This window comes from Gouania willdenowi, chromosome 1 (assembly GCF_900634775.1).
Source record: "Gouania willdenowi chromosome 1, fGouWil2.1, whole genome shotgun sequence".
In the NCBI taxonomy this organism is placed as follows: Eukaryota; Metazoa; Chordata; class Actinopteri; order Blenniiformes; family Gobiesocidae; genus Gouania; species Gouania willdenowi.
In genome coordinates, this window is record NC_041044.1 from 19,146,225 (window position 1) to 19,172,957 (window position 26,733).

The 26,733-nt window shown below is 36.8% G+C and overlaps 2 protein-coding genes across 3 annotated transcripts in view; one reads left to right on the top strand and one right to left on the bottom strand.

Annotated features, from left to right (window-relative positions):
* The window catches only part of fhip1aa (FHF complex subunit HOOK interacting protein 1Aa), a 41,212-nt gene extending 37,841 nt beyond the window's left edge, over positions 1-3,371 (bottom strand). For both annotated transcript variants that reach the window (XM_028455060.1, XM_028455052.1), the window contains exon 1: positions 3,121-3,371. The gene's annotated coding sequence lies outside the window, so the exon portion shown is untranslated. The remainder of the gene's footprint in view (positions 1-3,120) is intronic.
* A 9,665-nt stretch (positions 3,372-13,036) lies between these two features.
* Positions 13,037-26,484, top strand: sh3d19 (SH3 domain containing 19). Its single transcript, XM_028437227.1, has 21 exons — positions 13,037-13,205; positions 14,681-14,720; positions 16,142-16,182; positions 16,269-16,308; positions 16,414-16,525; positions 17,617-17,806; positions 17,893-18,921; positions 19,382-19,480; positions 19,614-19,714; positions 20,678-20,718; positions 20,819-21,008; positions 21,093-21,161; positions 21,529-21,660; positions 21,780-21,852; positions 22,595-22,725; positions 22,814-22,872; positions 22,950-23,179; positions 23,911-23,963; positions 24,052-24,238; positions 26,052-26,155; positions 26,242-26,484. Exons 1-21 carry the CDS (start codon positions 13,037-13,039, stop codon positions 26,350-26,352), a joined length of 3,201 nt encoding a protein of 1,066 aa, XP_028293028.1. The 3' UTR covers positions 26,353-26,484.
* The last annotated feature ends 249 nt before the right edge of the window (positions 26,485-26,733 follow it).

Sequence of the window (26,733 nt, forward strand, 5' to 3'; positions counted from 1 at the left end):
GCGATATATCACGTTTTTTTTTTCTTCACACGATCGATTATTGATATGTATCAATTTTTCAAGATTTTTTTTTTTGGATTAAAGATTTATTTTATTATTTTCTGCTTTTTCACTAAAATGTGCAGGTAGGTCTTCACAGAAATGTTGTCACTGTTGAACAAACCAATATATTGTTTACTGGAGTATTGCACTATAATGGTGTCACTGGTAAGAAATACCCTATTTTGTGTTTACAGAAAGCTCTATTGGAGATACTTATTCATTTACAATGATATGTTGCAACTTATTTACAGAAATGTTGCACTAAAATAGTGTCACTGTTCATAGGACACTTTTTCAATTTATTGTCTTTCAGAAATATAAAATAAAAATTGTATTTTTTCACTTAATCTTTTTTTTTTTCTTGTTATGTCATAGCTTATCGTAGATCAATTTCTGACCAATATATCGATAATCGCAGTATTGTCATATTGTGAGATAATCATCATCGAGCTTTGTATCGCATATCGTATCGTGAGGTAGCCATAGGTTCCCACCACTAGTTGCAATGTTGCTTTAGATTTTCTGTTTGCAACAGGAATCTAAAGATACATAAAGTTTAAAAAGAGTCCAGGATAGTATTATGGAGGGAGTCAAAATAATCAAGAGAAATTGATTCAAAACGTGTATTAGACGTGCTTATACTGTATAGGGCTTAAAAAGGCATACCATACACTATTATTAACAAGATAATCATTAGGTTAGGGTGGAAATTGTCAGTTTAAGAAAAAAATACAATTAAAATTAAATTAAATTAAATTAAATTAAATTAAATTAAAAATACACCTAATGGTGGTCTGTTAGAAGGTAGGATAGATTGGGCAGCAAAAGAACATGATATCCTGAGCAGTGCCAGAACAGCAGAGTTATGACTGTGGTGTTCCCAGTGGTAGAAGAGGTCGTGACCTGGTGTCAGAGAGAGCAAAGGCTCAATGATGAGTTGAACTACAGGTGAACTGCAGGAGCTCAAACAGCTAAAGAAAGGAGTGAAAAGGTGGTGAAATGGAATTTTAAAAACCACAGATATTGGTTAAAAGTTTCAAAAGAGAGTGGCCAAAAACAGACAGAAAATATGGTTAAAAAAAAAAAAAAAGGGTTTAAACCGTCAATATTGGCTTAAAGATGGTAATGTCATTTAAAAAGTAGGAACAATTAGTTTAAACTGGCAAAAAATGTGCAGAACAAATCAGGAATGTGGTTAAATTGGCAAAAATAAGCATGAAATATAGGCTGAAAAGACGATCAAAGTGACAATAATGGGTCAGCATACGCAACATTAGGTGGGAAAAATGCTGGAAAGGGTTAACAGGTGCCGAAAATGTCTAGAGAGGGGAAAAGGCATTGGCATTTGACAGAGGAGTGGCAGAAATGGGAGAAATATAGCAAAAATGCATTAAATAAAGCAAACCGTTGGCAAGAAAAAGTAAAGGAAAGAGTTTAAAATATGGCAAGTTTGGTGTAGTTGCAGAAAACGGGTAAAAATAAAGCAAAAATGGGCTCAAATTATTCAAAAAATATTCTTAATTTCTGCAAAGCATCAGGCGACCCCCTCCCAGTGTCTTGCAACCCCAAATGGGGTCCTGACCCTAAGGATGAGATCCCCTGCGTGATAGTCAAATGTCATAAAACTAAAAAAAAAACATTAAAATGACAACATAACTATTATTTAAAAGCAGTTTTTTTTTCCTTATTGTTAACACATTGTTATGCTGCTTTCTGCTGATCTGGTGCAGTGATACACACTACAGCACTATTACAAAGAGCAGCCATCAAATATTGATGGAGTGAGTCTGTAGGTAACCGGACACCAGTTACCTCTACTGGTATGTGAATGTACAGCTGGTGGATTCAGGGGAAACTGGGAGAAAATCTGGACCAACAGCTGCACATGCAGGGCTTCACTTTAGCAGAACACAACAGAACAACACGTGGATGTGACAGGAGGTAGGTTCATGAATCATGACAGCACACTTTACACCAAAATGAACACGCGCACACACACATAATCAGCAGTGACTGGATTACTAGCTCTGGTTACTCTAATGTGAGCTGTGTGTATATATAGAGAGAGAGAGAGTTGGTGAGCACATAGTTTCCACTTCTAACTCTATAAAGTAGGATTACTACAAAGTGTTTTTATTATATGGAAATCTAAGCAAAGTGATCAACGCCTTCCCTGAACATGAGTTATATATTAGGGGTGTTGAAAAAAAAAAAAAAAAAAAGAATTCGACAATATATCACGATATTACGTCGCACGATTCTCGGATGAATTGTAAATGCATCCACATATATATATATTAGGGCTGGGGGGAAAATCGATTTAAAAATGATTTTTATTTTGCAAATTTGAGTTTAAAAATGTTTTATTATATATATATATATATATATATATATATATATATATATATATATATATATATATATATATATATATAGATTTTTTTTTTTTCCTTACCACAGTTTTTTCGGACTTTTTTGCATTCCGTCCTTGTGGGTTACCGTAGCTTGATGTGAGCCACCCTCCTCTTTGTTTACCCTATGAGTAATGTGTGCCACAGGCATGTTTAATTTTTTATTCGCACGAAGCTGAGATGCTATGGGAAGAGTTTTTTTTTTTTTTTTTATTGTAATGTTATATGTTGTAAAATATGTAGTTATCTGATTTCCTAATCAGAAAATTTAAGCTACTGTGAAGTTTCTGTTGCACTTTTGCTAAAACCTGGATTAAAGCTTGAAATAGTTGAATGACAGAGAATCATTTACTTTTTATTTTGCATTTTAACTCTTGAGGACAATCACAGCAATAAAGTTGCACTTTTGACAATATGTCTGATGTCTGCAATATTTTTTTAAGTGAATTGAAAAAAAAAAAAAATCAAAACTAGAATTTTTCTTTAAAAAATCGGAGTTTTTTTTTTTTTTTTTTTTAAAGACAAAATCGCCCAGCTCTAATATATATACACACACATACATACGTGTCAATGAGTGAGTGCGTGACTGAGAAAACACGCACAAGTGTCACTGGCTCACGTTGTGTGAACACGCCATGACAAACAGCAGAATAACTTGTTTCCTTACCTATGATGGATCCTCCGGTGCACACACAGCACAGCACCGTGTACGCGTCGAGCCGCAGGTCTCCACAACAAACACGCGCTCCACTCGTCCGGACACGTACACGAACACGCGCTCGTGTTTCCTTCACTTTATCCCACGCACGGTTTCGTTTCACAGCTTTACCTGAACTAAACAACACGGAGACATAACGTAGACACTAGACCTGGCCCTCGTAGAGCACTTAGGTGAGGCTGCCTTGATCCTGATCAGGAAGCCCCTCCCACTGGGTTTACACGCGCACGGACGCGCACACCCTGTCTTTGTTGGGACTGAAGAGAAGGAGGACTTGTGGGAGGTGGATTATAACAAGGATTTATTTTATGCAATAGGGTTTATTCACTAAAGCTTCTGTATTTGTGATTCCCAACCTGAGGTGCGCGTACCCACTGGGTTCATATTGCAAGGAGATGAGGAGACAGTATCATGTTGTTCCTAGGGTTATAAAGGGGCGAAAGTTATCCGGTAGACTTCAACAGGAAATTACATTTGGGATTTTTGGGATTATCCAAAAATATAAATTTTTTATGGTAGTTACAGATTAGGGGGGGCACTGGAAATTGGGAGTCATTTTAAACAAGTGATGATGCTATTTTAGATTATGCTAACATGTGTTTTCTACTATATTTAATATCTCTTATATGAATTAACTTTCAATTTAAAAAAATTCGGTTAATTCTCATTAAAAGTTTCCGATTTTGAAAATTCTCTGAATTTTGCAACCCTAATTGAAATGTTATGTTTTTAATAGCATTATTTTTTGATGGATGCGAATATTTATGTTTGAATATGATGCATTCATCCATCCATCCATTTTCCAACCGCCTTGCTCCTTTTCCGACAAAATTCCCAAAAATAATACTCTGTAAAAGTTTGTTTTTGAACATTCCAAAATTCACGAGTTTATGAGTTCCTGCTGAAATTGTCACTCTGAGCCTAGTAAAAAAAAAAGTTTTTCATCTTTGTCACCATAAAATTACTTCTCTCAATAGGAATAATTCGTTTGCATCGGTAGCACATTTGTCCATTCATTGTTAGAAAAAAACATTTAATGATGACTAATATACATTTTTAAATTCCAAAATGTTATATTTTTGTTTTTATTTTTGCATTACTATGGTGTTTATAAACCAAAAACCCAACAAGAGTTATAGGAACATCCAATATAATGCACAGGATGAACCAGGCTGTGCAGTAGAAACTCATTCATGTGTATTATTCAATTATCATAAACACTACCAAAAATTAAAAAAAATAAATAAATAAATAAATAAATTTTTAGCGCTACACAGAATCAGATCCAGGACTATTAATGTTGGAATAAACCGCAGATGTAGATAACGATGTTATCTGCGGCTCTGAAATAAACTGGTCTGTAGCACCACCTAGCGGCATAACAGGGATTTACATTTACATTGGATCATTGCGTGTGTCTATATATCACCAATGAATGAGCATCTGTTAAATACACACGTGAATGAATGAATAAATAAATAAACTAATAAACAGATACATTTAATTACTGTATAGATGTTATGAATCCATTTTCAGAGCCCTGACTTTAACGTGAAGAAATAAAGAAACGAAAAAAAGTTAAACAATTCTTATTAAATATTTATTTTTAATTTACATTATTTATTTATTTATTTTTACAAAATGATTTCTATTTTCTATATTTAGACCAACGTTTGATTCGTTTTACTTTATTTATTTATTTTATTTTTACACTTTCTTCTGATTTTCAAAACTTGCTTTAGCCACAACACGATCCCCGGAAAGGCACGCGCACACACACGCACACGCACACTCCAGCAGCAGCAGAATGAGGGAGCAGTCAGTGTTGGGGTGGCAGACACAGACACTGACACGGACCGTCTGTGGATCCTGTCACAGACACCAGAGGAGCTTCACATTTCTCTCCTGTATCCGTTGCTCAGCCTTCCTGCTGTGATAGTAGTAGTTAGTGATGATGATGATGATGACTGAGCCCCAGCGTGAGGAAGATGAGGAGGTTCTACAGGAGAGAACCACAGGTAACCATAGCCTACACTGGTTTTATTCTCATCGGTTCGTTTTTAAACACGTTTGAATGAAAACCTGGTAATGAAATACATTTTTTTCTGATGAGGAGCAAAAAAAAACATTCTCCAAAAAGTACAAAGAGCATTGATTGATAATATATAGCACATCTTGTGTCCTTTACATGGACTTATTGTGTTTATTTGAGCTGTCCCAACTTGAAGACTGGGATTTCAGATATTAGTATTTATTTATTTTTTTAACACATTTTATTCAACCCTGCTATATCTATTTACTCTGTTTTCCTTTAGCTTGAATATGAAATGACCCCTATTGCCCTTTTTTGAACTGCTTATCCACCATTGTTGGCTGTCATGGGTTGGTCAGTCTGAATTGATTTTCAACTACAATTGCTCGGAACAATTAGTTTTATCTGGCTAATAATGGGCATGGCTGTGGTGAAATTGGCAAAAAATATGCATGAAATATGGTGAAAGGAGGTTAAAAGTGACAATAATAGGTCAACATATGCAACATTAAGTAGGAAAAGTGGTGGAAAGGCTTTATATGTGCTGAAAATGGATGGAGAAGTGTCAGAAATGGGAGTAATGTAGCAAGAATGCATTAAAAGGAGCAACAAAATATGGCAAGGATAAGTGATGGAAATAGGTTCAAATATGGCATGTTTGGTGTAGATGCAGAAAAAGGTGATAAATAAGCAAAAATGGGCTCAAATTGTTCATTGTTAGTTTCTTGAAGGAATCCAGCGACCCCCTCCCAGTGTCGCGTGACCCCAAATGGGGTATTGACCCCCAAGGTTGAGAACCCCTGATCTATAATAGCATTTAAGGATGATGATGGTAATGCCATACATCAGGGGTGTCAAACTCAATTTAGTTCAGGGGCCGAATATGGACCAGTTTGAGCTTAAGAGGGCCACAGATTTAAGGAGGGGAAAAGAGCAAATTCAACATTAATGTTCCCTGGTTTGCACTTCCATATATTAATGATATACTGTATAAAGTATGCGAGTATATCAGTCCCTGCAGAAACTTCACTTAAATTACCCTGAATTTGATCATTTGGAGAAATTCTGTAGAAAGTTTTGAGGAAAAATTGCCAGATTTTGGAAAAAATTAGAGTTCTTTCAATAATTTGACATTAAAAATGACTGTTTTCCTGTGATTTAAGAACTGGAAAACTGAGCTCTGCAAATATTGTGAATTTTATTTGAATTTTTAAAATGTTTCATGTTTTTTTTTTTTAGCATTTTTACTTTCTCGAGCAGGAAGAATATGATGCTCTAAAGGGCTGGATTTGGCCCCCCGAGCCTTGAGTTTGACATTGATTCTTCATTGATTTTCACTGATTCTTCATTGATTTTCTAAAAAAAAAAAAAAACAAGTATTGCACCCCATTGAAAACCAGACCAGTAGTGGTTACATTTCCACAGCTGTTGTCAACATTAGTTTAATTTTCTACTACTTTTGTCTTGTTTGAAATCCTGGGTGAGATGATTGAAGCGTTTTCTTTGCGTTCCACCAGCTGCTGTGGCCATGCAGGTCAAACCCTGGCTTGGTATTCCTCCAGCTGTCTGAACAACAGGCCTCTCTGTGAAAAAGCTTCTGTTGTCTGCATCCAGTGTCATCTTTAATCCTAACATTTCAACATAGATCAGATCCCGTTTCAGACACTTTCTAAAGGCGAATCACTCGCCTACACAGACACCGTCTAATCTTCCCAGCTGCTTACACTGTGTTTTTCACTCAGCCACTGTAATCAGTCAGCTTGTTGTTGAAGTCCACACATTCTGTATTTATGTTTTGTGTTCGAACATGTTTTATCAAGGCTGTCACATAGGGCTGGGCGAGAGTTTTCTATTGTGACGATATAGAAAATTACAATATTGTCTATATAGTATATATATTTAAATATATATATATATATGTGTGTGTGTGTGTGTGTGTGTGTGTGTGTGTGTGTGAATTTTCATTTCATAGCTTATTTTGTGTTGAAATACTTGTCTTAGGAGTCGCTGCTTTCTCTACTTCTTAGAACATGAAAAGCACAGATAGATAGTCACTGTGCATCCTAGACCTTCATCTACACAGGCCACTAGGGGTGGGAACCTCTGGGCACCTCACAATACGATACGATACGAGACAAAGCTCGCGATAACGATTATCTCACGATGTGACGATACTGCGATTATCGATATATTGGTCAGAAATCAATCTACGATAAACTATGACATAACAAGAAAAAAAAGTGAAAAAACTAAAAAAAAAAAATTATATCTCTGAAAGACAACAAATTGAAAAAGTGTCCTATGAATAGTGACACTATTTTAGTGCAACATTTCTGTAAATAAGTGTCAACATACCAATGTAAACCAATAAGTATCTCCAATAGTGCTTCATGTAAACAAAAAATAGGGTCTTTCTTACCAGTGACACCATTATAGTTCAATACTCCAGTAAACAATATATTGGTTCCTTCAACAAACAGTGACAACATTTCTGTGAAGACCTACCTGCACATTTTAGTGAAAAAGCAGTAAAAATTTTGAAAAAAAATTAAATAAAAATCGACTCTTATCGTGCATATCGATAATCGATCTTGCGAAAAAAAAATATTGTGCTATATCGCCGTATCGAGATATCGTCTACAAGCCACACTACAGAACTCACCCACACGTGCTGTCCCTTAGAGCAGTGGTTCCCAACCATGGGTACGTGTACAATTAGGGGTACTTCAACACACATCAGGGGGTAAACGGAAACATTTGTCAATTTATTTTTCTAAAATTATGAAACAAATTTCCACTTGCTCACAGACATTTTCCTTATCTATCGATGATAATACATTGTGGCACAACTCTTTAAATGACATTAAAAAAAAGATGAAGATCAACACCTAACATGGTCAAAACATCAGAGAAATATGAGTGAAGCTTTCAGACGAGCCTTCAGAGACAAATTAACAAAAAAAAGGGGTACGCGCCTTAAGACAGAAAAGATAAGGGATACATTGGACAAAAAAGGTTGGGAAACACTGCCTTAGAGGAGAAAAAAACAAAAGTGGCAGATGTTTGTTTATTTAATTCAATACATTAAAAAAAATAATAAATATATATATATGTATATATATATATATATATATATATCCATCCATCTTCAAACCCACTAATTCCCGTTTATCAGGGTCGCGGGGGTCTGCCGGTATCAATTTACTATATATATATTTATTTTTTTTCCTCCACATTGAAAAAAGAAAAATATGAATGAAAAGGAGCAGAGAGAAGTAAAACTTAAGTCAAGCTGTCATTGTCAACAATACAGTTACACTTCTGTCTCATATCTCTTTTTCAGCGTAATACTTTTTTGTTGTTGTTAAATAAAATAAATGTCCCAGTCCCATTGTGTATTTTCTTCTCCTTTTGTGTATTTTGTTGTCCTATTAAGTATTTGTGTTGTTCTTTTGACTATTTCTCTGTTAATTTGTATTTTTTGTAGTAATTTTGTGTATTTTTTGTAGTCATTTTGTGTATTTTTTGTAGTAATTTTGTGTATTTTTTGTAGTCATTTTGTGTATTTTATGCTGTCATTTTCTGCATTTACTTTTGTTGCCCATATTTGTGATTCACACACGTTATCTTTTTTTTTTATTACCAATCTTAAAGCACTGGGATGTTATTTTAGCATTTTGCATCAGCAAATTTAACCCAGAATTGTCTTTCTGGTAAAACTTTATTTGAATTAAAATGATCAAGATTTATATTGTATATCGCTATTTTGAGAAAAAAATATTGTCCTGGTGTCACACTCATGTTAGTTTGAGGGTCACATACATCCCAGTTTGATCTCAAGTGGGCCGGACTAAAAGAATCAATGATGGCCCAGTTTGCACCTTCAGGTGTAAGATTATTTCTTAAAGTCTCTTATAATTTCCTGAATGTCAAGCAAGTGGTCAAAATTAGTTGAAATTTTCTTGAAATTTATAATGTAATTTGTCAGAATTCAATGGAATTGTCCAGGTTTTAGAGAAAAACTGCTATTTAATATTACTGCAAATAATGTAGTTAGTACTGCAAGCTGTACTTTGGTGGAGTTTAGAGGAGTTTTTAAATTTGGAGGGAGTGAGATATACAGTATACACATATCATGATTTGATATGACTTGTTTTATTGTTAAGTGTGACATTTTTTACATCTGCCTGTCTAGGGACAACAGATGGAAATGAGCCTATGGTTAAAATCTGACGTATCTACATTTGTTGTATGTTCATTGATATGTACCGTCTCTACTCAAATAAATAAATAAATACATTTACAAAGAGCCATATTTACAGTATGCCGTGACTTTTACTTTGAACGAAATATTCCTGCGGGCCAGACTAGATGCTCTGGCAGTCCGTATTTGGTATTTTTATTTTAAAAACACAAACTTACTGTGTACATTATGTATATTTTCCACATGATACTTATTTAAAGTTAAACTAAAGATGGAAACGATAGCCTGTTATTGATTCAGAGCAGTTTAGTCGTTTTGTTTCTGCTGTAGATCACTTTCTAAACCCTGGTGCTGACTTGTGTTTGATGCTGTGTGAGTCATAGAGATCCAGCTTGTTTTTCAGTCCCTCCTTTTGTTGCCAGCTGCTCTGTGACTGCTGCTGTTTCGCTGAGTAATGTCAGCATGTGTTGAGGGGAGAGCGCGGCTGTGGAGGACGACGAGGACGACATTCCTGCTGACTGCAGCAGTTTTCTGCTGGTTGGGGTTGTTTGTGCTGACCTTTCAGGTGAAAGAGTCATTCATATCCCCAAAGTTTAGATCTACTGGCTTCTGAGGTTTCAAATTGTTTTTGTACAACCTTTTTGGTGCACATCAGAATCAGCATTTATTATAATTTATTGTCATTATACAATTGTACAATGAGATTTATTTGGCTTCACCTTAAAGTGCACACAGCTAAAAAGAAAAAGAACAGAAGAAGAATATAAATAGTAACTAATTAAGGTATGATGGGCTGAGTATGGTAGGAGTTATTTACAGGTAGCAGCGTAGTAAATTATGAATAGATATTGTAGAAAATAAAAATAAATATTTGCACAGTATGAAATGTAAAACTATTGCAGGAATATGAAATATAGTTATTGCACAGTATGAAGTAAAACTACAGCAGAATTTAAAATATTGCACAGTATGAAATGTAAACTCTTGAAGAAATGAAAATATAAATAATATAAATATTGCACAGTATAAAATGTAAAAACTCTTGCAGGAATATGAAATATGATTATTGCACAGTTTGATGTAAAAATATAGCAGAATTCTAAATAATGCACAGTATGAAGTAAAATTATAACATAAATGTAAATATCTCAAAGTACGAGGTAGACTATTGCAGAAATATGAAAGTGTAAATATTGCATGGAACGAAATGTGAACTGTTGCAAAACTATATACAAAAAAATATATGTTAATATTGCACAGCACAAAGTGCAAACAGTAATACAGAGTATAAAAGTATAAAAGAGTAACACAAAGTATAAAAGTATAAATATTGCACAGTATGAAATGTAAACTGCATGTGGTATAACATGTGTCCTGTGTCTGTTGCATGTCAGGTTAAAACCTTTGGCTTTAGACTTTAGCAATTAGAGCTGGGCGATATGACCCAAAACTCATATCTCGATATTTCTTCTCAAAATGACGATATACAATAATCTTGATTATTTTCATTAAAATGAAGTCTGATCAGAATGACAGTCAGGGTTACATTTTCTGACGCAAAATGCCACACAGGAACATTTATTAACAAACAGTTGGCCAAAATGTGCCACTTTTGCCTTTTTCTTCCATAAGGGACAGCACATGTGAGTGAGTTTTGTAGTGTGGCTTGTTGAGTGGTAGATCTGGGTTAGGACACAATCAGTAATCCATCTAACTGAGCTTTTCATGCTGTCATGGGAAGCAGCGACTCCTAAAATGAGTATTTTGATAGTACTGATAATAATTTGATCAAAATAAACTAGAAAAATATGTAAATATGTATTGATAAAGGCGATATAAAATAGAAAACTCTTGAATCTCAAGATATCACCCAGCCATACAATTTAAGTACATTTATTTATTTATTTATTTCTAAGTCAATGACCACACATCACACGTCAGAGTCTATTACTGCCAGCGTAGAGCATAGTGTGTGTGATTTTTATAATATTATATGTTTCTCCTCCAGTGCAAACCCTGAAAGCGCCTTTATGGTGTCACAGCCTGAATAGCTGTTCAATGGTGTTTAGTTTTTTAAATATCTTTAATTTGGAAGTGAATTCAAACCTATTTGAATTTTAAACGGAAGCTGTGAGTTTCAAGGCTAAGCCAGGTAAACTCTATGTAGTTGTTAGTCATCACCAAAGCTCTGACTTTCTTTATGACCCTAACCTTTTCCAGCACATTTCTAATACACCTTTTCACCTGACGTCAGCACTTGACTTAGCAACGCGTGGCGCCATTTTAAGAGGGGTAAACACCTACGCATTTGCTTGACAACCGCCATTGACCGCTGACAACACGGTGGAGATCTTGCAGTCTGGCAGATTTTTACCGTAGAATTCCCAAATCCTGTGTAGTATTTGGCTGTCATGCCCACGCCTGACTGAAGGAAAAGATACAATTTTACAGAATACCTACAGAAAAAGGCCAGAAACAGACATTATGGATCCAAGCACTGAGGCAAACGAACGACGATGGAACTACATGGAGCCCAAAATCAAAGTAGTCGTATGTTTGCAGTAGACATTTTGTTAGTGGTAGGCAAGGGCGGACTGGGGTACGGGGATGCCGGGGATTTCCCCAGTGGGCCATGAGAAAGAAAAAAAAGAAAAGGGGAATAATTTACATACCTGTCAAGTATCCCGTGTTGTCTGGGAAACTCCCGTATATTAACCCTCTTTCCTTCCATCGTCCTGTATTAGTGTTTTCCCGTACATATTCCGTATTGTAATGTAATAGTAATTAAAAGATAAGTAAATAAAAACATTCCTCTGCCTTGCTAAACTGAACGCTGTCACTAGCCTCGCGAGAACTGCCACCTGGAGTGGCAGATATTCGTGCCGGCAGCAGGAACAAACCAGGAAACAACTCAGAAGAGAGACGTTCCTGCGAGAAAAAAATAACAATAAAGTTGTGTAAACCAAACTTTTCTTCATATCAGTGCTTGGACTTTGGCTTTAATCTGCTGAAATATTCGTAAGACATTGAGTGAAACCTTTGTGTTGTCCACGGTAAATAGCGGTTGTCAAGCTAAAGTTTACCCCTCTTAAAATGGCGATGGGCGTCACTAGCTCAAGTGTCCCGGATGCTGATATCGCTGCGAAAAGGTGTATTATTGTACCATGGTTCCTTTGAATCACGTAACCTAGCAAAATGCAGAGCTGCTCCAACTGATATGGATAAGGATTCACAAAGAATGATGGGGTGCCCCAAGTCTGATCCTGGGGAGCCTCCGTCCAGCACTGTTTGGATGCTATCCTGGTCAAACACAGCTGATTGTAGGGTCGCTCGTTATCAGGCTTTCTGTAGAGCTGCATAGCGACAATCATTAGATTCAGGTGCGTTGGAGCAAGGAGACGTCTGAACTCGTCTCGGGGAACTCATCGAGAACTAGAAACAGTTTCTGCAAATACAATGTAACATTTCATGAAACATATCTTTATAGACTAATCTATATGTATATATTATAATTTAGTTGTGTTCTACTTTGCTAAGTGACGTGAAAGCACCTGCTGTAGCTACCTCCTCCTCTGTGAGGCTGTTTTATGAGGCAGTGGGCGGTGTTCTGTAGAGCATCCACTTCCTGAATGACCACATTCCAGGCCTCACATTGGCCTAGTAAACACAGGAGTGCTGCCATACCACAGGTGCATTCTGCTGTCATTGACGGTTTGACAAAGTGGGATTCAAAGGGAGACAATCAAGGTGAAAAGTTTGGTTTTAATGCAGAGGATTCAATCCTTGGACTTCCCACAGGTATGTTCAACACAAACAACACAACTAGGGATGACTGTGGACAGATTATTTGCACAGGAGGTGAAATAGTGTTGATACTTGTGGGACTGAGCTTGCTTTGTGTCGTCATAGAAGCCTATTTTCCTTATCATGATGTTAAAATGTAACTAGGGGCTGTGAGAGATAACAGGTGGACTGGGTTACCCATGAGCTCATGCTTTCACGCCACAGACACTAGCAACCGTGCTGTGCTTTGGTTGCCTTCATATTTGCACTGCACACACTGATCCATGACTTTAGTATAAAGGTGTGTCATTAGCTCCGGTCACATTTATATTACATTACTTTATTTAAAACAATCATTCAAATCTAAAAGTGAATAAATCAAATAAAATGTGAATTATTGTGAAAGCAGATATGATTTCACTTTTATCACCATACAAAACATGTTAATTTCTAATCCGTGGCATTTATTCTTCACATCTTTAGACTTCATTACCTACAAAATGATACTATTTTGTCTTAAATTAGCCATTATTTTAACTTCTCATCCAGAACTGAGAAGGAACTCCATAGTTCTAAGCTAATATTTATTGCACTAACCGGTCTGTCAGGAATAAACAGAAGTTCCTGCTTACCAGGTTACAGTTGTTATTGTTCCAGTTGATGCAGTCAGTATTGAAAGCAGCTTCACCAGTTAATGAGGTTTTATATGAAATAAAATATGACGCGTAGCTGATTCCCTTAATAAATAACTATAGGAAGTCCTTGCCAATCGTTTTTTGTTAATGTAAATCTCAATGTGAGGTTAAAAAAAACCAAAACATTAATTTAAAGGGGAACACAGAGGTTTGTTTTTTTTATTTCTTTCAAAAAGACTGCAGGACATTTACAGAGATATAATAACTTGTAGGCCTACTTTAATTTCTAGATATCTGAAGGTGGAAAAGTGACTGAGTGGTATTTTTATTTTATTTTATTTTTGCTATTCATCCCACTAAAAATACAATTTCAAAGAAATTACAAAGAAACATTCCATTTTTCTTGTTTTAAGGTTTCCAAACATGTTTTTGAATTTGGTATTCTCTCATTCTTTACAAGACTGCAGTATTTTCTCATCACAAGTAACTCGTATTTTGTTATGTAAACTGTATTTTTTTTTTTTTTTTTTTTTCAAGAAAAAGTTAAATTAACTGGGTTATAACAATCAGGCAATGTTAATGCTATGTTCTATGGACAGAATTAAAGACATCATTGTTTTAAAATATAACAAATATTTGTTATATGTTTGATATCAAACTTTTGTCATTTAAACCTTTATTCGTAAGTGCACTATTTGCTTATTTTGATTTAATTAGATTTCTAATTTAATTACATTTTAATTGAATTTTTTTTTTCAGAAAAATGAAAAAACACTGAATTATCTAACTTTCAACTTTCCAAATCTTTGTTCCCGGGAATCTCTCATGGTTGATGCTTTTTGCTCACCTCCACAGATCGTCGCAGGAGAACCAAACCTGACCTTTTGTTTCCCAGGTGAGTGTGTGCGCCCTGGGCTGTAGCAACCAGTCAGCCCCTTAGATTTAAGATGGGAAGTCTGTATCAGAGTTCAGGATAGATGTATTGATCGTGATGCAGTGTTTGAAGCATTAATGCACTGATGTGTCATTGCAGGAAGTTCTTTGATCAGTTGTTGTTTCCACAGACACATCCAATGACCAAAGGACGGACACTCTCCTTAGAAACAAACAAGGGAGTGTGTGATGTCTTTACATGTCTCACATTAGTAAATAAAGAGATAATTGGTTTGTGTTTCTGTGACACCATATGTGGGACATGAGGCAGATTGTTGTTTACCTCAGCCTCCTGCAGCTCGTGCTAATGAGCAGAATGAGAGTCTTTATGTTATTGTCATGAGAATTGACTGCAGCTCTGCCAAAGACGCAGTAGGTTCACACTGGAGAGGGTTTAAAGCCCAACAGTTTCACAACAAGTCAGAGGAACGCTAAAGAGGATACCTAATGATTATAAAAGCTTAAGCGAGATTTGTTTTGAAAGGTACGTGCGCTTAAACCACATTTCTAATTGTGTAGTTTTCTGAAATGAAGGAATATTTCATTTTTTGGAAAGACTCAGACATTGTGTGCAAGACAAGATGTTTCTAAGGAAGGGTTAACATATGGCAACCACCAGGATTTATGAACGGAAGTGTCTATAGCCACGGTCTATGGCTACGGAAACGTATCCATAAACCCCGGGACTATGGGTACGTTTTCCGGACCTTTTCTACATAAGCGTACCGGTAATAGTGGTCTAAGGAGCCTGACTCAAGAATTCTTCCTTCCACTGCCGTAGGTTCAAATCCCGCTTTTGTCAAATATATTTTTTCATTTTAACATATTTAACACGGCAAATTCCACCTTTAAAAATACAGATACAAAAAAAATTAACATTTTAGGGTATTTCCTGGGATAGGGTTTGGGCTAAAATAAAAGGGTTAGCGGGGTAGCTAAAAATAAATATGAGCTGAAATAAAACTGACGTAACTTTAAGTCACGTGGTGCACCTAGCACGTCACCTAAACTGGTCAATGAGGGGCGCTGCGTATGCATAGACTGGCAGTCTAATGATACGTTTCCGTATCAATAGCCACGGCCTTTATGAATATGTGTCCCCTAAGTGACGTCTGTGCAGTATTTTATCACTTTTTGAGACTATACAACACACTTCAACATTGTTTTTCTTGTTGTATTATTTTAGTAATAGGAAGCATATGTTTAGAAACATTTTTCTGATCTTTATAGCATTACATTTCTAATAAAGACACAGTCCATATTTCAAGTCAGTACAAGTGAGAGGATTAGTGTTTCACGATAACATTTCAATCATCAGTCATGTAGAATTAACTTGCCAGTGTTTGTGTTTTGATAACCAGGCTTTATGTTTTCTTCTTTTAGTCAGCGACCTTTCTCCTCCATACGAGCTGCCATCAAACGAAGTAAGTTATAGTTGATTTTTTTTTTTTTTAGTCAAACTCTTATGAAAGTTGTACAACGTGTAAAATTGTTACCCTTTTTTTCCCAGCAAAAACAAACTCTCCCAGTGAAAACACCAAAGACCACAGGTATTAAGACATCCAGCTGTCATGTAATATTTGCAACAAAAAAAAAAACTCAGTTTGCTTGATGTCTAACTGAGTTTAAAATATTGCTTTTGTTTTGTCTTCAAGGCGGCCACAGATAACCATCATCTCAGCAGAGCCTCTGGTCAATAACAACTGGTTCTCAGGCGCATCGCTTCTTTTCCCTCCTCCTCTGTCAGACGGGTCTGCAGGGCTTCAGGTGGGCTTTATCTAGAAACATTTGCACTCTTAATGCAAATATAATAAACCCATAACAACCAAAAGTCTCCTTTGCCTAAAAATAATTTTTAAGTGATCAACAAATATAAAGCTGAAATCATGAGTTGGAAAAACAGTACAGGAATCTATTGAATAATTCACTTTTCTCTCAAATGTACAACACATTAATTCTATTGTTGTCTGCGTACAATCGTGGGAAGTAAAATATGAAAATTATATTTTACATTATATAGAATGAGTATATACTGTAGTATATATATATAGTGAATGAACCTGAATTGATTAACTTTATTAATTGACTCTGAATTCTCAACAGTTTTTCAAAAAATGTTGATTTTATATTTATAGTTAGAGCATTGGTTCCCAAACTTTTCACAGTCATGTACCCCTTCAGACATTTAACCTGAAGCCATGTGCCCCCTACTGCTGCACACTTTAAAACATAATAATGTAATGTCATATACAATGTAGCCCTACAGTTAATTTTACCTAGGAATAATATATAATAATAATAATATGAACTAGAATATTTGCATTTCCTGAAAAAAAACGCAAGTGAGGATGCAGGTGCACTGCATTAGCTTATAATTGGCATTAGGTTCATCTAGCATTAGCATTAACCTAGTATTAATATAAACATTAGCATAACAATATAATTAGCCTAACATTGACATTAGCCTAGCATTAAAATTGACCTAGTATTAGCTTTGACAAAGCATTATCATTAACCTAGCATGAACATTAACAAAGCAATAGAATTAGCCTAACATTGACATAGCATTAACTTTAACCTAGCAATAGCCTAGCATTAGCATTCACCTAGCATTAGCATTAACATTAACTGCTTTATTTATATTCTAGTTTCCAATGTTCCGATTTAGAATTTTACTTTTAGGTGGTGAAATTTGATTAACACCACCTAAACTCACTGTTTGATGCCATAAAGCTCTGAGCTAGGGTTTATGGGATCAAACGGTAAAATATTTATCTCTGACAGCAAACAATTCACTGAATATGTGAGGTGATTTTTTTTTTATTTGTGAATTATTATTTTTTTTTTTTATGATTTAGCCCCCACCGTCATATGAGCAGGTGATTAACGAGAAGACCAGGAAGGAACAGGTTAAAAAGCCCACTCCAGCTCCTCGTCAACATACGCGCACCACGACCTTCACACAGACTGAGGTTTTAAGGGAAAACACTGCCTGTCCTGTCCCACAATCCTCTCCACCACTACTACCAGCTGTAAAATCATCTAAAGGTGAAGACTAATAAGTTAACTGATGGAAAAAGTAACTATTCAGAGGGTTTTAATTACGTTATATCTTTGTTCTGTCTTGTTTTTAGGCAAAACACCTCAAAAACCACCAAGGCCCTTGTTACCAAAATCTGGCAACAGAAAATGTGCATCTGAAACAGCGAGAAAGGTTGCAACAAGCTCTACAGCCTTCAGAGTAACTGGGAACAGAAGACACTCCAAGTCTGACATAAAAGCACCTAAAAAGAAAGACCTTTTGCCCACTTATCCTCAATCTGTCATTGTTCACTGGGATACTCCTGCAGATTCCTATCCTGTTAGCAAAGTTACTGTTTCTGCTGAAAATACTTCCTCATATCCAAGCCAAGAACACAGTCCGCAACCCGTTCCACTTCCTCGCACAAAATCTCGAAAGCAGCCAAATACAGAACAGACTGATTTTCAGACTTTGATCCAAATTAGTGAAAGTAGTGACTGTGTTCAATCTGATCAGCAAGAGATTTCCTCAAATGAGTACCTAAAGGAGTTACTGGAAGTTTTTACAGCAAAGAAAGAGTGTGAAGAGAGCAACAAAACTGCTTTCCAGTCCAACCAGTCCTTAAATGGTGAGGATGAGCCTAGTGATATGAATAACTACAACAGTCAAAACAAGATCCAGGCCAGGATCCAGGCCTTTGAGAGCCAGGCTAGTGCTGGAGAGGAACATATCTATGAAACCATCCAACCACAACCTCTACCCAGGAATAACACCAAAAAACCACCAATAGTTTCTAAACCTCCAATAGGTCTTAAACCGTCATTTTCCAACAGTCGAGATGACAACAGCCAAAACGAATCGACCACAAACACGACTACAGCCCCGATACCGGCCCCCAGATCTCCGGTCAGCAAGAAACCTGGAGTAGAATCTATCAGGAACGAGCTAGAGGCCCTACACAGCCAAGGGCCGAACCAAAGCAGGCCACGTCCTGTACTGAGCAGAGCCAGCTGCATCTATCAGGAGGACACAGCAACTCCAGTCCAGCCAGTAAAGGAACCACTCCAACCCAACCTGAACATCAACAACCACAACTCAGCAGGCATAGCAACGCAGAACGAGTATGTGGACAGAGTAACTGGTGAGTAACGACGTCTTCACTTCTTTTTTAAAAAATGGTTAGAATTTTGATTGTTTACAATCTACATTTCAGATTGTGTATAAATCTGAAATGTAGACACAGTGTGACAAAAAAAAACAAACAGTCATTCTCTAAAGGGCAGGACAAGCAAAGCCTTAAATTGTACTTCGGCTAAACAATGAGCAGTACTTGTGGTTACATCCTGATTTTTGTCAAGCAAATGACCATTTCAGAAATTATGCAGAAAACAGTAACAATTTCATGTAAGATTACAAGTAAGATTACAAGTACATTGGATCTCATAGAAGCGTACCGTATGCTCACTTCAAAGCTAGGCAAAGGTTTTACACTTATTTTAGAGAAGATTAGAAACAACTTTTCAAAAGGAAGTTTTGATAGTATACATGGTGTAAGGCAAATGCACATTATTCCAGTAAGTTGTTTTTTTTTCTTCTTTTAGATCATGTACCAAACAAGCCCCAATCCAATGTGGACAGCAAGAGAGAAAGTATAGTAAAAAGACCAACAACAATCAGAGTTCCCAGCAAAAATGGTTCAAGTAAGTGTCGTGAGGCCTGTCGGATCTGATTTTGGTCACAATTAGCACCATTAACTACGATTTAGCTTTTTCAGTCCAATTAATGGACTGTTTGTGTAGGTTGGTGTTTCACTTAAAATGAAACGCCTTTCAGTTTCAGACAGTTTCCAGGATGGTCCTCCTCCCCTCCCAGTACGGAAACCTGTTGGCTCTCTGAACACCATGGTGAGCAACAGGCAAAGCCTCTTTGAACAGGTAACATTTGTGTTACATTTACCTCCATTCAGTCTTTTAAACCAGTAGTTATCCTACATGTTCCCAGTTCACTAAATCCAGGAGGCAAGGCACACCCAAGATGACTCGTCAGTGTATTGCAAAGCTAATGTACAGACAACATTTTATGTTTATTGTGGCCACAAAAAGGTTCATACATTCCTCGCATTTGATCACATGAAAGACATGTTTTACACAAATAACTATATATCTAGACTAAAGAGGGGGCTAATTTTTGCAGGCCTCCCAATGTAAACAGAAAATAATTCCAAATAATATAAAAAATATTACAGGAAAATACACAAAATTACAATAAAATATACACAAGAACAACAAAATGCACTAAATTGGAAAAAAAAATACATGGGTGACTCCAAAAACATGAAATGGCAAGAAAAGTACAAAGAATTACTCCCAAAAAACATAAAATGACAACGAAAACAAACAAAAATAACACAAAATACACAAAATCTTATACAACACACACAAAAATACAGAAAATGAATTTGAAAAACATACAAAATAACAAAAAAATTCACAAAGCGGCAACAAAAACGTATTAAATCTCAGAATAGTAATTATTCTGGTGGCCCTCGTATCAGACAAGCACATCTTTGTGGCCCCTGCTGCTATAAAAGTTGTTTATCTCTGTTTTAGACACTCTTTAGTCAGTTTTTACGTAGCTTAGCTAAAACCTTTAAAATGTAGCCTTACATCTATTTCTGCTTAGCAAAGAATTATGTATTTTTATCTGGTTCTCTTGTGTCACTTATTAATGTGCCTCTTGCCTTCATAATTTCTTCTGCTTGTTAAACTAAAGAGAAAATATTGTAGCTAGTGTACTTGAACTGGGATTGAGTTTAAAATAACTATATCTAAACTCTACCTAATGCTAAAAAAGTGTGAGGATTCTGAAAAAATGTTCATTGTTATTGTTTTCCACAGGGCTCTTTGAATGCTGCCCCGCAGCCACGTTTACCACCACGGTAAGAGGAGACACAGTTTAGATACCAGCTACAGGACACTGTGTAAAGTTGATTTTTTTATTTTTTTTCCACTCAAATGTGTTGATGCTTTAAACATTAGGAAGCCAAGTATGAACAAACCCCATCCACCCCGCCCACCTCTAGCCAAACAAGGGCCGGGAAGACCTCCCCAACAGCGCTCAACATCACGGGATAGCGCGCCCGTCCTCCAGAAACAGAAATCCCACAAGGAAGGACTCGCGTTGCCACCCAGGCCCAACCCAGGACACAGTCTCTACAACAAATACACAGTGAGAGGGATCACAACTGTAAAATCTCAATGCTGTAACACTGCCTATGATTATTTTTCAGGAAATGTGTCTTTTTTCTTCCAGCTTCATCTTCCTCATGGGATTGCATCCTGTGACTACAATGGGAATGATTCACAAGAACTCTCATTTCAGGTTTGACGATGTTTATATGCATGAAAATTCATTATCTATTGAGAATATATTCACATTACAACACAATATATGCAGAATATCAACTATTTTATAGTACTATATTAAGCCTCATGTCTATAGTTTTTATTATCACAATTATAACCTTAACTTTTAACCAAGGTTTTTTTTCACATATGGTCAGTTTTTAGGCTGTATGTGTTTATTGTATATGTATTCATATGTATTTTGGGTTTTCCCCCAATCTTCTGTTGTTGTTTGTGTCAATTCATGACATTCAGTCTGTTTTGGTTCCTTGAAGTGTTTTACTTACAAAATGTTCTGTGAATTGCACTTGATACTCCCAACACCTTTGTCGCCTTTTCAACAGAAAAATGAAGTGCTTCTGCTGCTTGGTGAGCTTGATCAGAACTGTGTTCAGTGCCAAACTGGAGAAGCCCAAGGCAGAGTCCAAAAGTCTCACATGAAGGTCATAACCCCTCTGCCCTCATCTCAGACACTGGTGAACTACGTCTATATTTTAGTAAAAGCTTTGGCCTTTATAGCTGAGCTTTACACAATGTTGTCCCTCTTTGGGTCATCAAGATTTAACCAATAACAGTCTTTGTTTTCTGCCATTAGGGAACGGGTTCAACTGCCTCAGCAGAGAATGGCTATGGGCTGACAGTACAGGCTGTACATGACTTCATTCCAGGTGACTGACTAATGTTTTAAGTCCGAATGGGCGCTGATTACACATAAGTTCCAAAGTCTGAGTTATTCACGACTCCACTTGTCTTCTAGTGTGTGTTGTATTTGAATATCTGTATTTTAGTTTGCTGATCATTGTCTCTCTTTCTCAATCAGAGGCTGGGAAAATGCATCAAAGTTATGGTTTGGTGTTTCTGGATGTCAAATACTAGTTTGATCTTTTAAGGAATTAGTTAGATTTCACACAGACACCAGGTCCGATTTGTATTTGGTTCCCGTTTTTCGGAATTAACTGTTCAGAGAAGAAACACCCAAGATTTCTCATTATTCTTCACTGCAATACCTTAGAGAAAGCTACAACCTTCATGAATGTAAATTGATCAAATGTGACCTGCAACATTCAAGTTTGTGAACCAAAGGAAGTTTGTAGAAGATTGGTGTAGTGTTGATTAATAGCATTGCTACCCTACGTAGGTTCGATCACTGGTGTTATTTGTTGTACTGCATTGGTTTACTCAGGATACATTTTATGACCTCATCCTGATGTTTCTCAGCCTAGCGTTGCCTAAACCTCAAATATTGGCTTTACCAAACTCCAAACTGCTTGTGAAAGGTGTTCTGAGCGTTAGTCCTTTAGAGGTGTAACACCTTCATTTTGAGGTTTTTGACTGTTTTGTGTTGATATAAGTAATAGAAATGGTAAATCTAGTGGTACATAAAACAAGTAGGAGCATTTCTTTACACAGAGGGTCCAGGAGAGCTGAGTCTGAAAGCTGGAGATGTGGTGACCATGGTGGAGCAGGTGGACAGTCAGTGGTACAAAGGCACCTGTGGAGGATCAGCAGGTTTCTTTCCTGTCAATTATGTAAAAATCCTGGTGAGGTGAACCACATCTTTAGTGACACACTGTGCTTTTAGTTTTGCAAGGTTTTATAACAATATACATTTTTTTCTTTCATTATTAGTCAAATTCACCAAAACCTCTACCTGAAAGAAAACCAAGGCCTTTACCTGAACCTGTCAGGTACCATAAACATTACACAACACAATGAAATGTAACACAACATTAAACAATCTAACCAGGGTTTTTTTTTTTTAAAGTGGTCCAAGATGTGTGGCAAGGTTTGACTTTGAAGGCAAGCACAGTGATGAGCTGTCCTTCTCTGAGGGGGACGTGATCCTGCTCAAGGAATATTTACAGCAAGACTGGGCAAGGGGACAGGTTGGGGACTTTACCGGCATCTTCCCTCTCAACTATGTGGAGGTCATTGAGGATCTACCCTCAAATCCAACTCCAAGTCGGGAGCCGACCAAAAAAATACCTCTACCTGGTATGTGTGATGTCATATATTGTTAATGGTCATACATCACAAATGTCTTTTGTTATTAATATACAATTATGAATTCTAGATTAGTAGCACTAGATATAGTATTGTAGTCAAGGGTGGACTAGCCATCTGACATACCGGGCATCGTCCCGGTGGGCTGGTCGTGTACGTTTGTTTTTTTTTTTTACGAGCAAGTGGATGCAGACAGGTTAATAGGTGGCCAAAAATGTGGTAAGAAAAGTTTAAAGTGATGAAAATGGGCCAAAAGCAGCCAAGAGTGGCCAAAATATGGGCAAATAAAGAGGAACCATGTGTTATGTAATGGTAAAGGGTAGCTTAAATGTGCAAAATGTGACAAACGATAGTGAAAAAGGGCAAAGTTTTGGGAAAAAAGTAAACAAATGGTATTTATTGGGCAAAAGTTAGCTCATTGTGATGAAGTGACCAAAAAAACGTAAGAAAGGACAGAAATTTGCCAAGTGTCAAAAAGAACTTGCAAAAATTGAGAAAAAAAATAGGGAAAATGCAAAATGTAGCTATTGTCTGAAATAAGTGTCAGAACTTTTTGAAAAGGGACAAAAATGAGACGAAGGAAGTTGAAAAATGGCCAAAGGAAGTAGGTCAAAATGGGGTCAAAAGTGGCCTGAATGAGCATTACTGACTTAACGGTGTCTATGTGGTGTCCTATGTGATGTAGTACATCATGTTCTGATTAAACGTGTACATTTCCACAGGGATGGTCCAAGTAACTCCCAAAGTGCATCAAGACGTTACAAAACCACCACAGGTAACCAATGGGAATCTCAAAAACAATAAAACAGTAATCTGAAGGTGAGTGATGGACACATTCAGTGTGTGATTCTGTCCTTTTACAGGGGGCTCAGTCAGATTTGGAGAGGGCAGTGGCTCTGTACGACTACACTGGAAACAAAGAGGGTGACCTGTCATTTCAGCAGGGTGACAGCATCCTCATCACCCAGTATATTGATGCTGATTGGGGCCATGGCAGACTCAACAACAGAGAAGGAATGTTTCCTCTTGCTTTTGTGGAGACCAAATCAGGTGGGAACATTTGGTAATGTTGTGATTTTGTGGGGGGCTCTAACCTCGTGCCTAAAACTTAAATTTCATTTGTGCTTTATATACAGTGCCTTGCGAAAGTATTCGGCCCCCTTGAACTTTTCGACCTTTTGCCGCATTTCAGCCTTCAAACTTAAAGATATAAAACAGTCATTTTTTGTGAAGAATCAACAACAAGTGGGACACAATCATGAAGTGAAACGAAATTTATTGGATATTTCAAAGATTTTTAACAAATAAAAAACTGAAAAATTGGGCGTGCAAAATTATTCAGCCCCTTTACTTTCAGTGCAGCAAACTCTCTCCAAAAGTTCAGTGAGGATCTCTGAATGATCCAATGTTGACCTAAATGACTAATGATGATAAATAGAATCCACCTGTGTGTAATCAAGTCTCCGTATAAACGCACCTGCTCTGTGATAGTCTCAGAGGTCAGTTTAAAGCGCAGAGAGCATCATGAAGACCAAGGAACACACCAGGCAGGTCCGAGATACTGTTGTGGAGAAGTTTAAAGCCGGATTTGGATACAAAAAGATTTCTCAAGCTTTAAACATCCCAAGGAGCACTGTGCAAGTGATAATATTGAAATGGAAGGAGAATCAGACCACTGCAAATCTACAAAGACCCGGCCGTCCCTCTAAACTTTCAGCTCATACAAGGAGAAAACTGATCAGAGATGCTGCCAAGAGGCCCATGATCACTCTGGATGAACTGCAGAAATGTACAGCTGAGGTGGGAGACTCTGTCCACAGGACAACAATCAGTCGTATACTGCACAACTCTGGCCTTTATGGAAGAGTGGCAAGAAGAAAGCCATTTCAAAGATATCCATAAAAAGTGTCGTTTAAAGTTTGCCACAAGCCACCTGGGAGACACACCAAACATGTGGAAGAAGGTGCTCTGGTCGGACGAAACCAAAATCGAACTTTTTGGCAACAATGCAAAACGTTATGTTTGGCGTAAACGCAACACAGCTCATCACCCTGAACACACCATCCCCACTGTCAAACATGGTGGTGGCAGCATCATGGTTTGGGCCTGCTTTTATTCAGCAGGGACAGGGAAGATGGTTAAAATTGATGGGAAGATGGATGGAGCCAACTACAGGACCATTCTGGAAGAAAACCTGATGGAGTCTGCAAAAGACCTGATACTGGGATGGAGATTTGTCTTCCAACAAGACAATGATCCAAAACATAAAGCAAAATCTACAATGTAGTGGTTCACAAATAAACATATCCTGGTGTTAGAATGACCAAGTCAAAGTCCAGACCTGAATCCAATCGAGAATCTGTGGAAACAACTGAAAACTGCTGTTCACAAACGCTGTCCATCCAACGTCACTGAGCTCGAGCTGTTTTGCAAGGAGGAATGGGCAAATATTCCAGTCTCTCAATATGCAAAACTGATAGAGACATACCCCAAGTGACTTACAGCAGTTATTGCAGCAAAAGGTGGCGCTACAAAGTATTAACTTAAGGGGACTGAATAATTTTGCATGCCCAATTTTTCAGTTTTTTTTATTTGTTAAAAATGTTTGAAATATCCAATAAATTTCATTTCACTTCATGATTGTGTCCCATTTGTTGATTTTTCACAAAAAATTACTGTTTTATATCTTTAAGTTTGAAGGCTGGAATGTGGCAAAAGGTCGAAAAGTTCAAGGGGGCCGAATACTTTCGCAAGGCACCTATTAAAGATCATTAATAGGTGGCTAAATAAAGCATATTTATGAGCTTATGTGGACATGTAAGAATCACTTTTTTAACTAGCACATTATAATTGGTCTTTACAGGGCAGCATTCAAGTAATACTGAGCAGAATGAAGCTGCAGGGGGTGAGAGTGCCAAATCTCTGTATAACTTCACATCTGACAACAATGAGGAGCTATCTCTGCAGGTGCAGTCATTACTAATAATTTCACCACGACTTACAAGAAAGACAACTTTCAAAATATTTGAATACTTTCTTCCCCTCTGTCACAGGTTGGAGATATCCTGACCAATATAGAGACTATTGATGAAGAGTGGTTTATGGGTGATTTAGGAGGCAAACGAGGTCTTTTTCCTAGAAGTTATGTGCAGGTACTGGGATAAGTGAATGGGATCTTCACTGGAACAAAAACAGTTGGATTTACATAATCTGGACGAAATTGGGTAACGGTATTTAAAATGTTGTTTTGTGATATTAACTTTTAATAAATGTATCATTTATTAAGAACATTGAAAGTGGTTGGTGACTGTCATTTACATTTTTTAATGTTGCATTGCATTTAGGACAGTGGTTCCAAACTGAGGGGAGAGGTGCTAGAATGGCCATACTAAACCTTGATCATGAAAAATAAAAACATTTTTCTTTGCACTTTTAAAAAAGACCTTTAATGTTCTAATATGTGATAGGAATGTATTATTTTAATGAGATTTAAAATTTGATTTCATTTGTATACTCTACACAATTCATTTTTTACATTGTATTGT

Bases quoted from the DNA above. Each gene is read 5' to 3' on its own strand.
- sh3d19 (XM_028437227.1), top strand. From the start codon at position 13,037: ATGACCACATTCCAGGCCTCACATTGGCCTAGTAAACACAGGAGTGCT. The intron at 13,206-14,680 runs GTATGTTCAACA...TCACCTCCACAG, and splicing joins AATCCTTGGACTTCCCACAG to ATCGTCGCAGGAGAACCAAA. The intron at 17,807-17,892 runs GTGAAGACTAAT...TCTTGTTTTTAG, and splicing joins AGCTGTAAAATCATCTAAAG to GCAAAACACCTCAAAAACCA.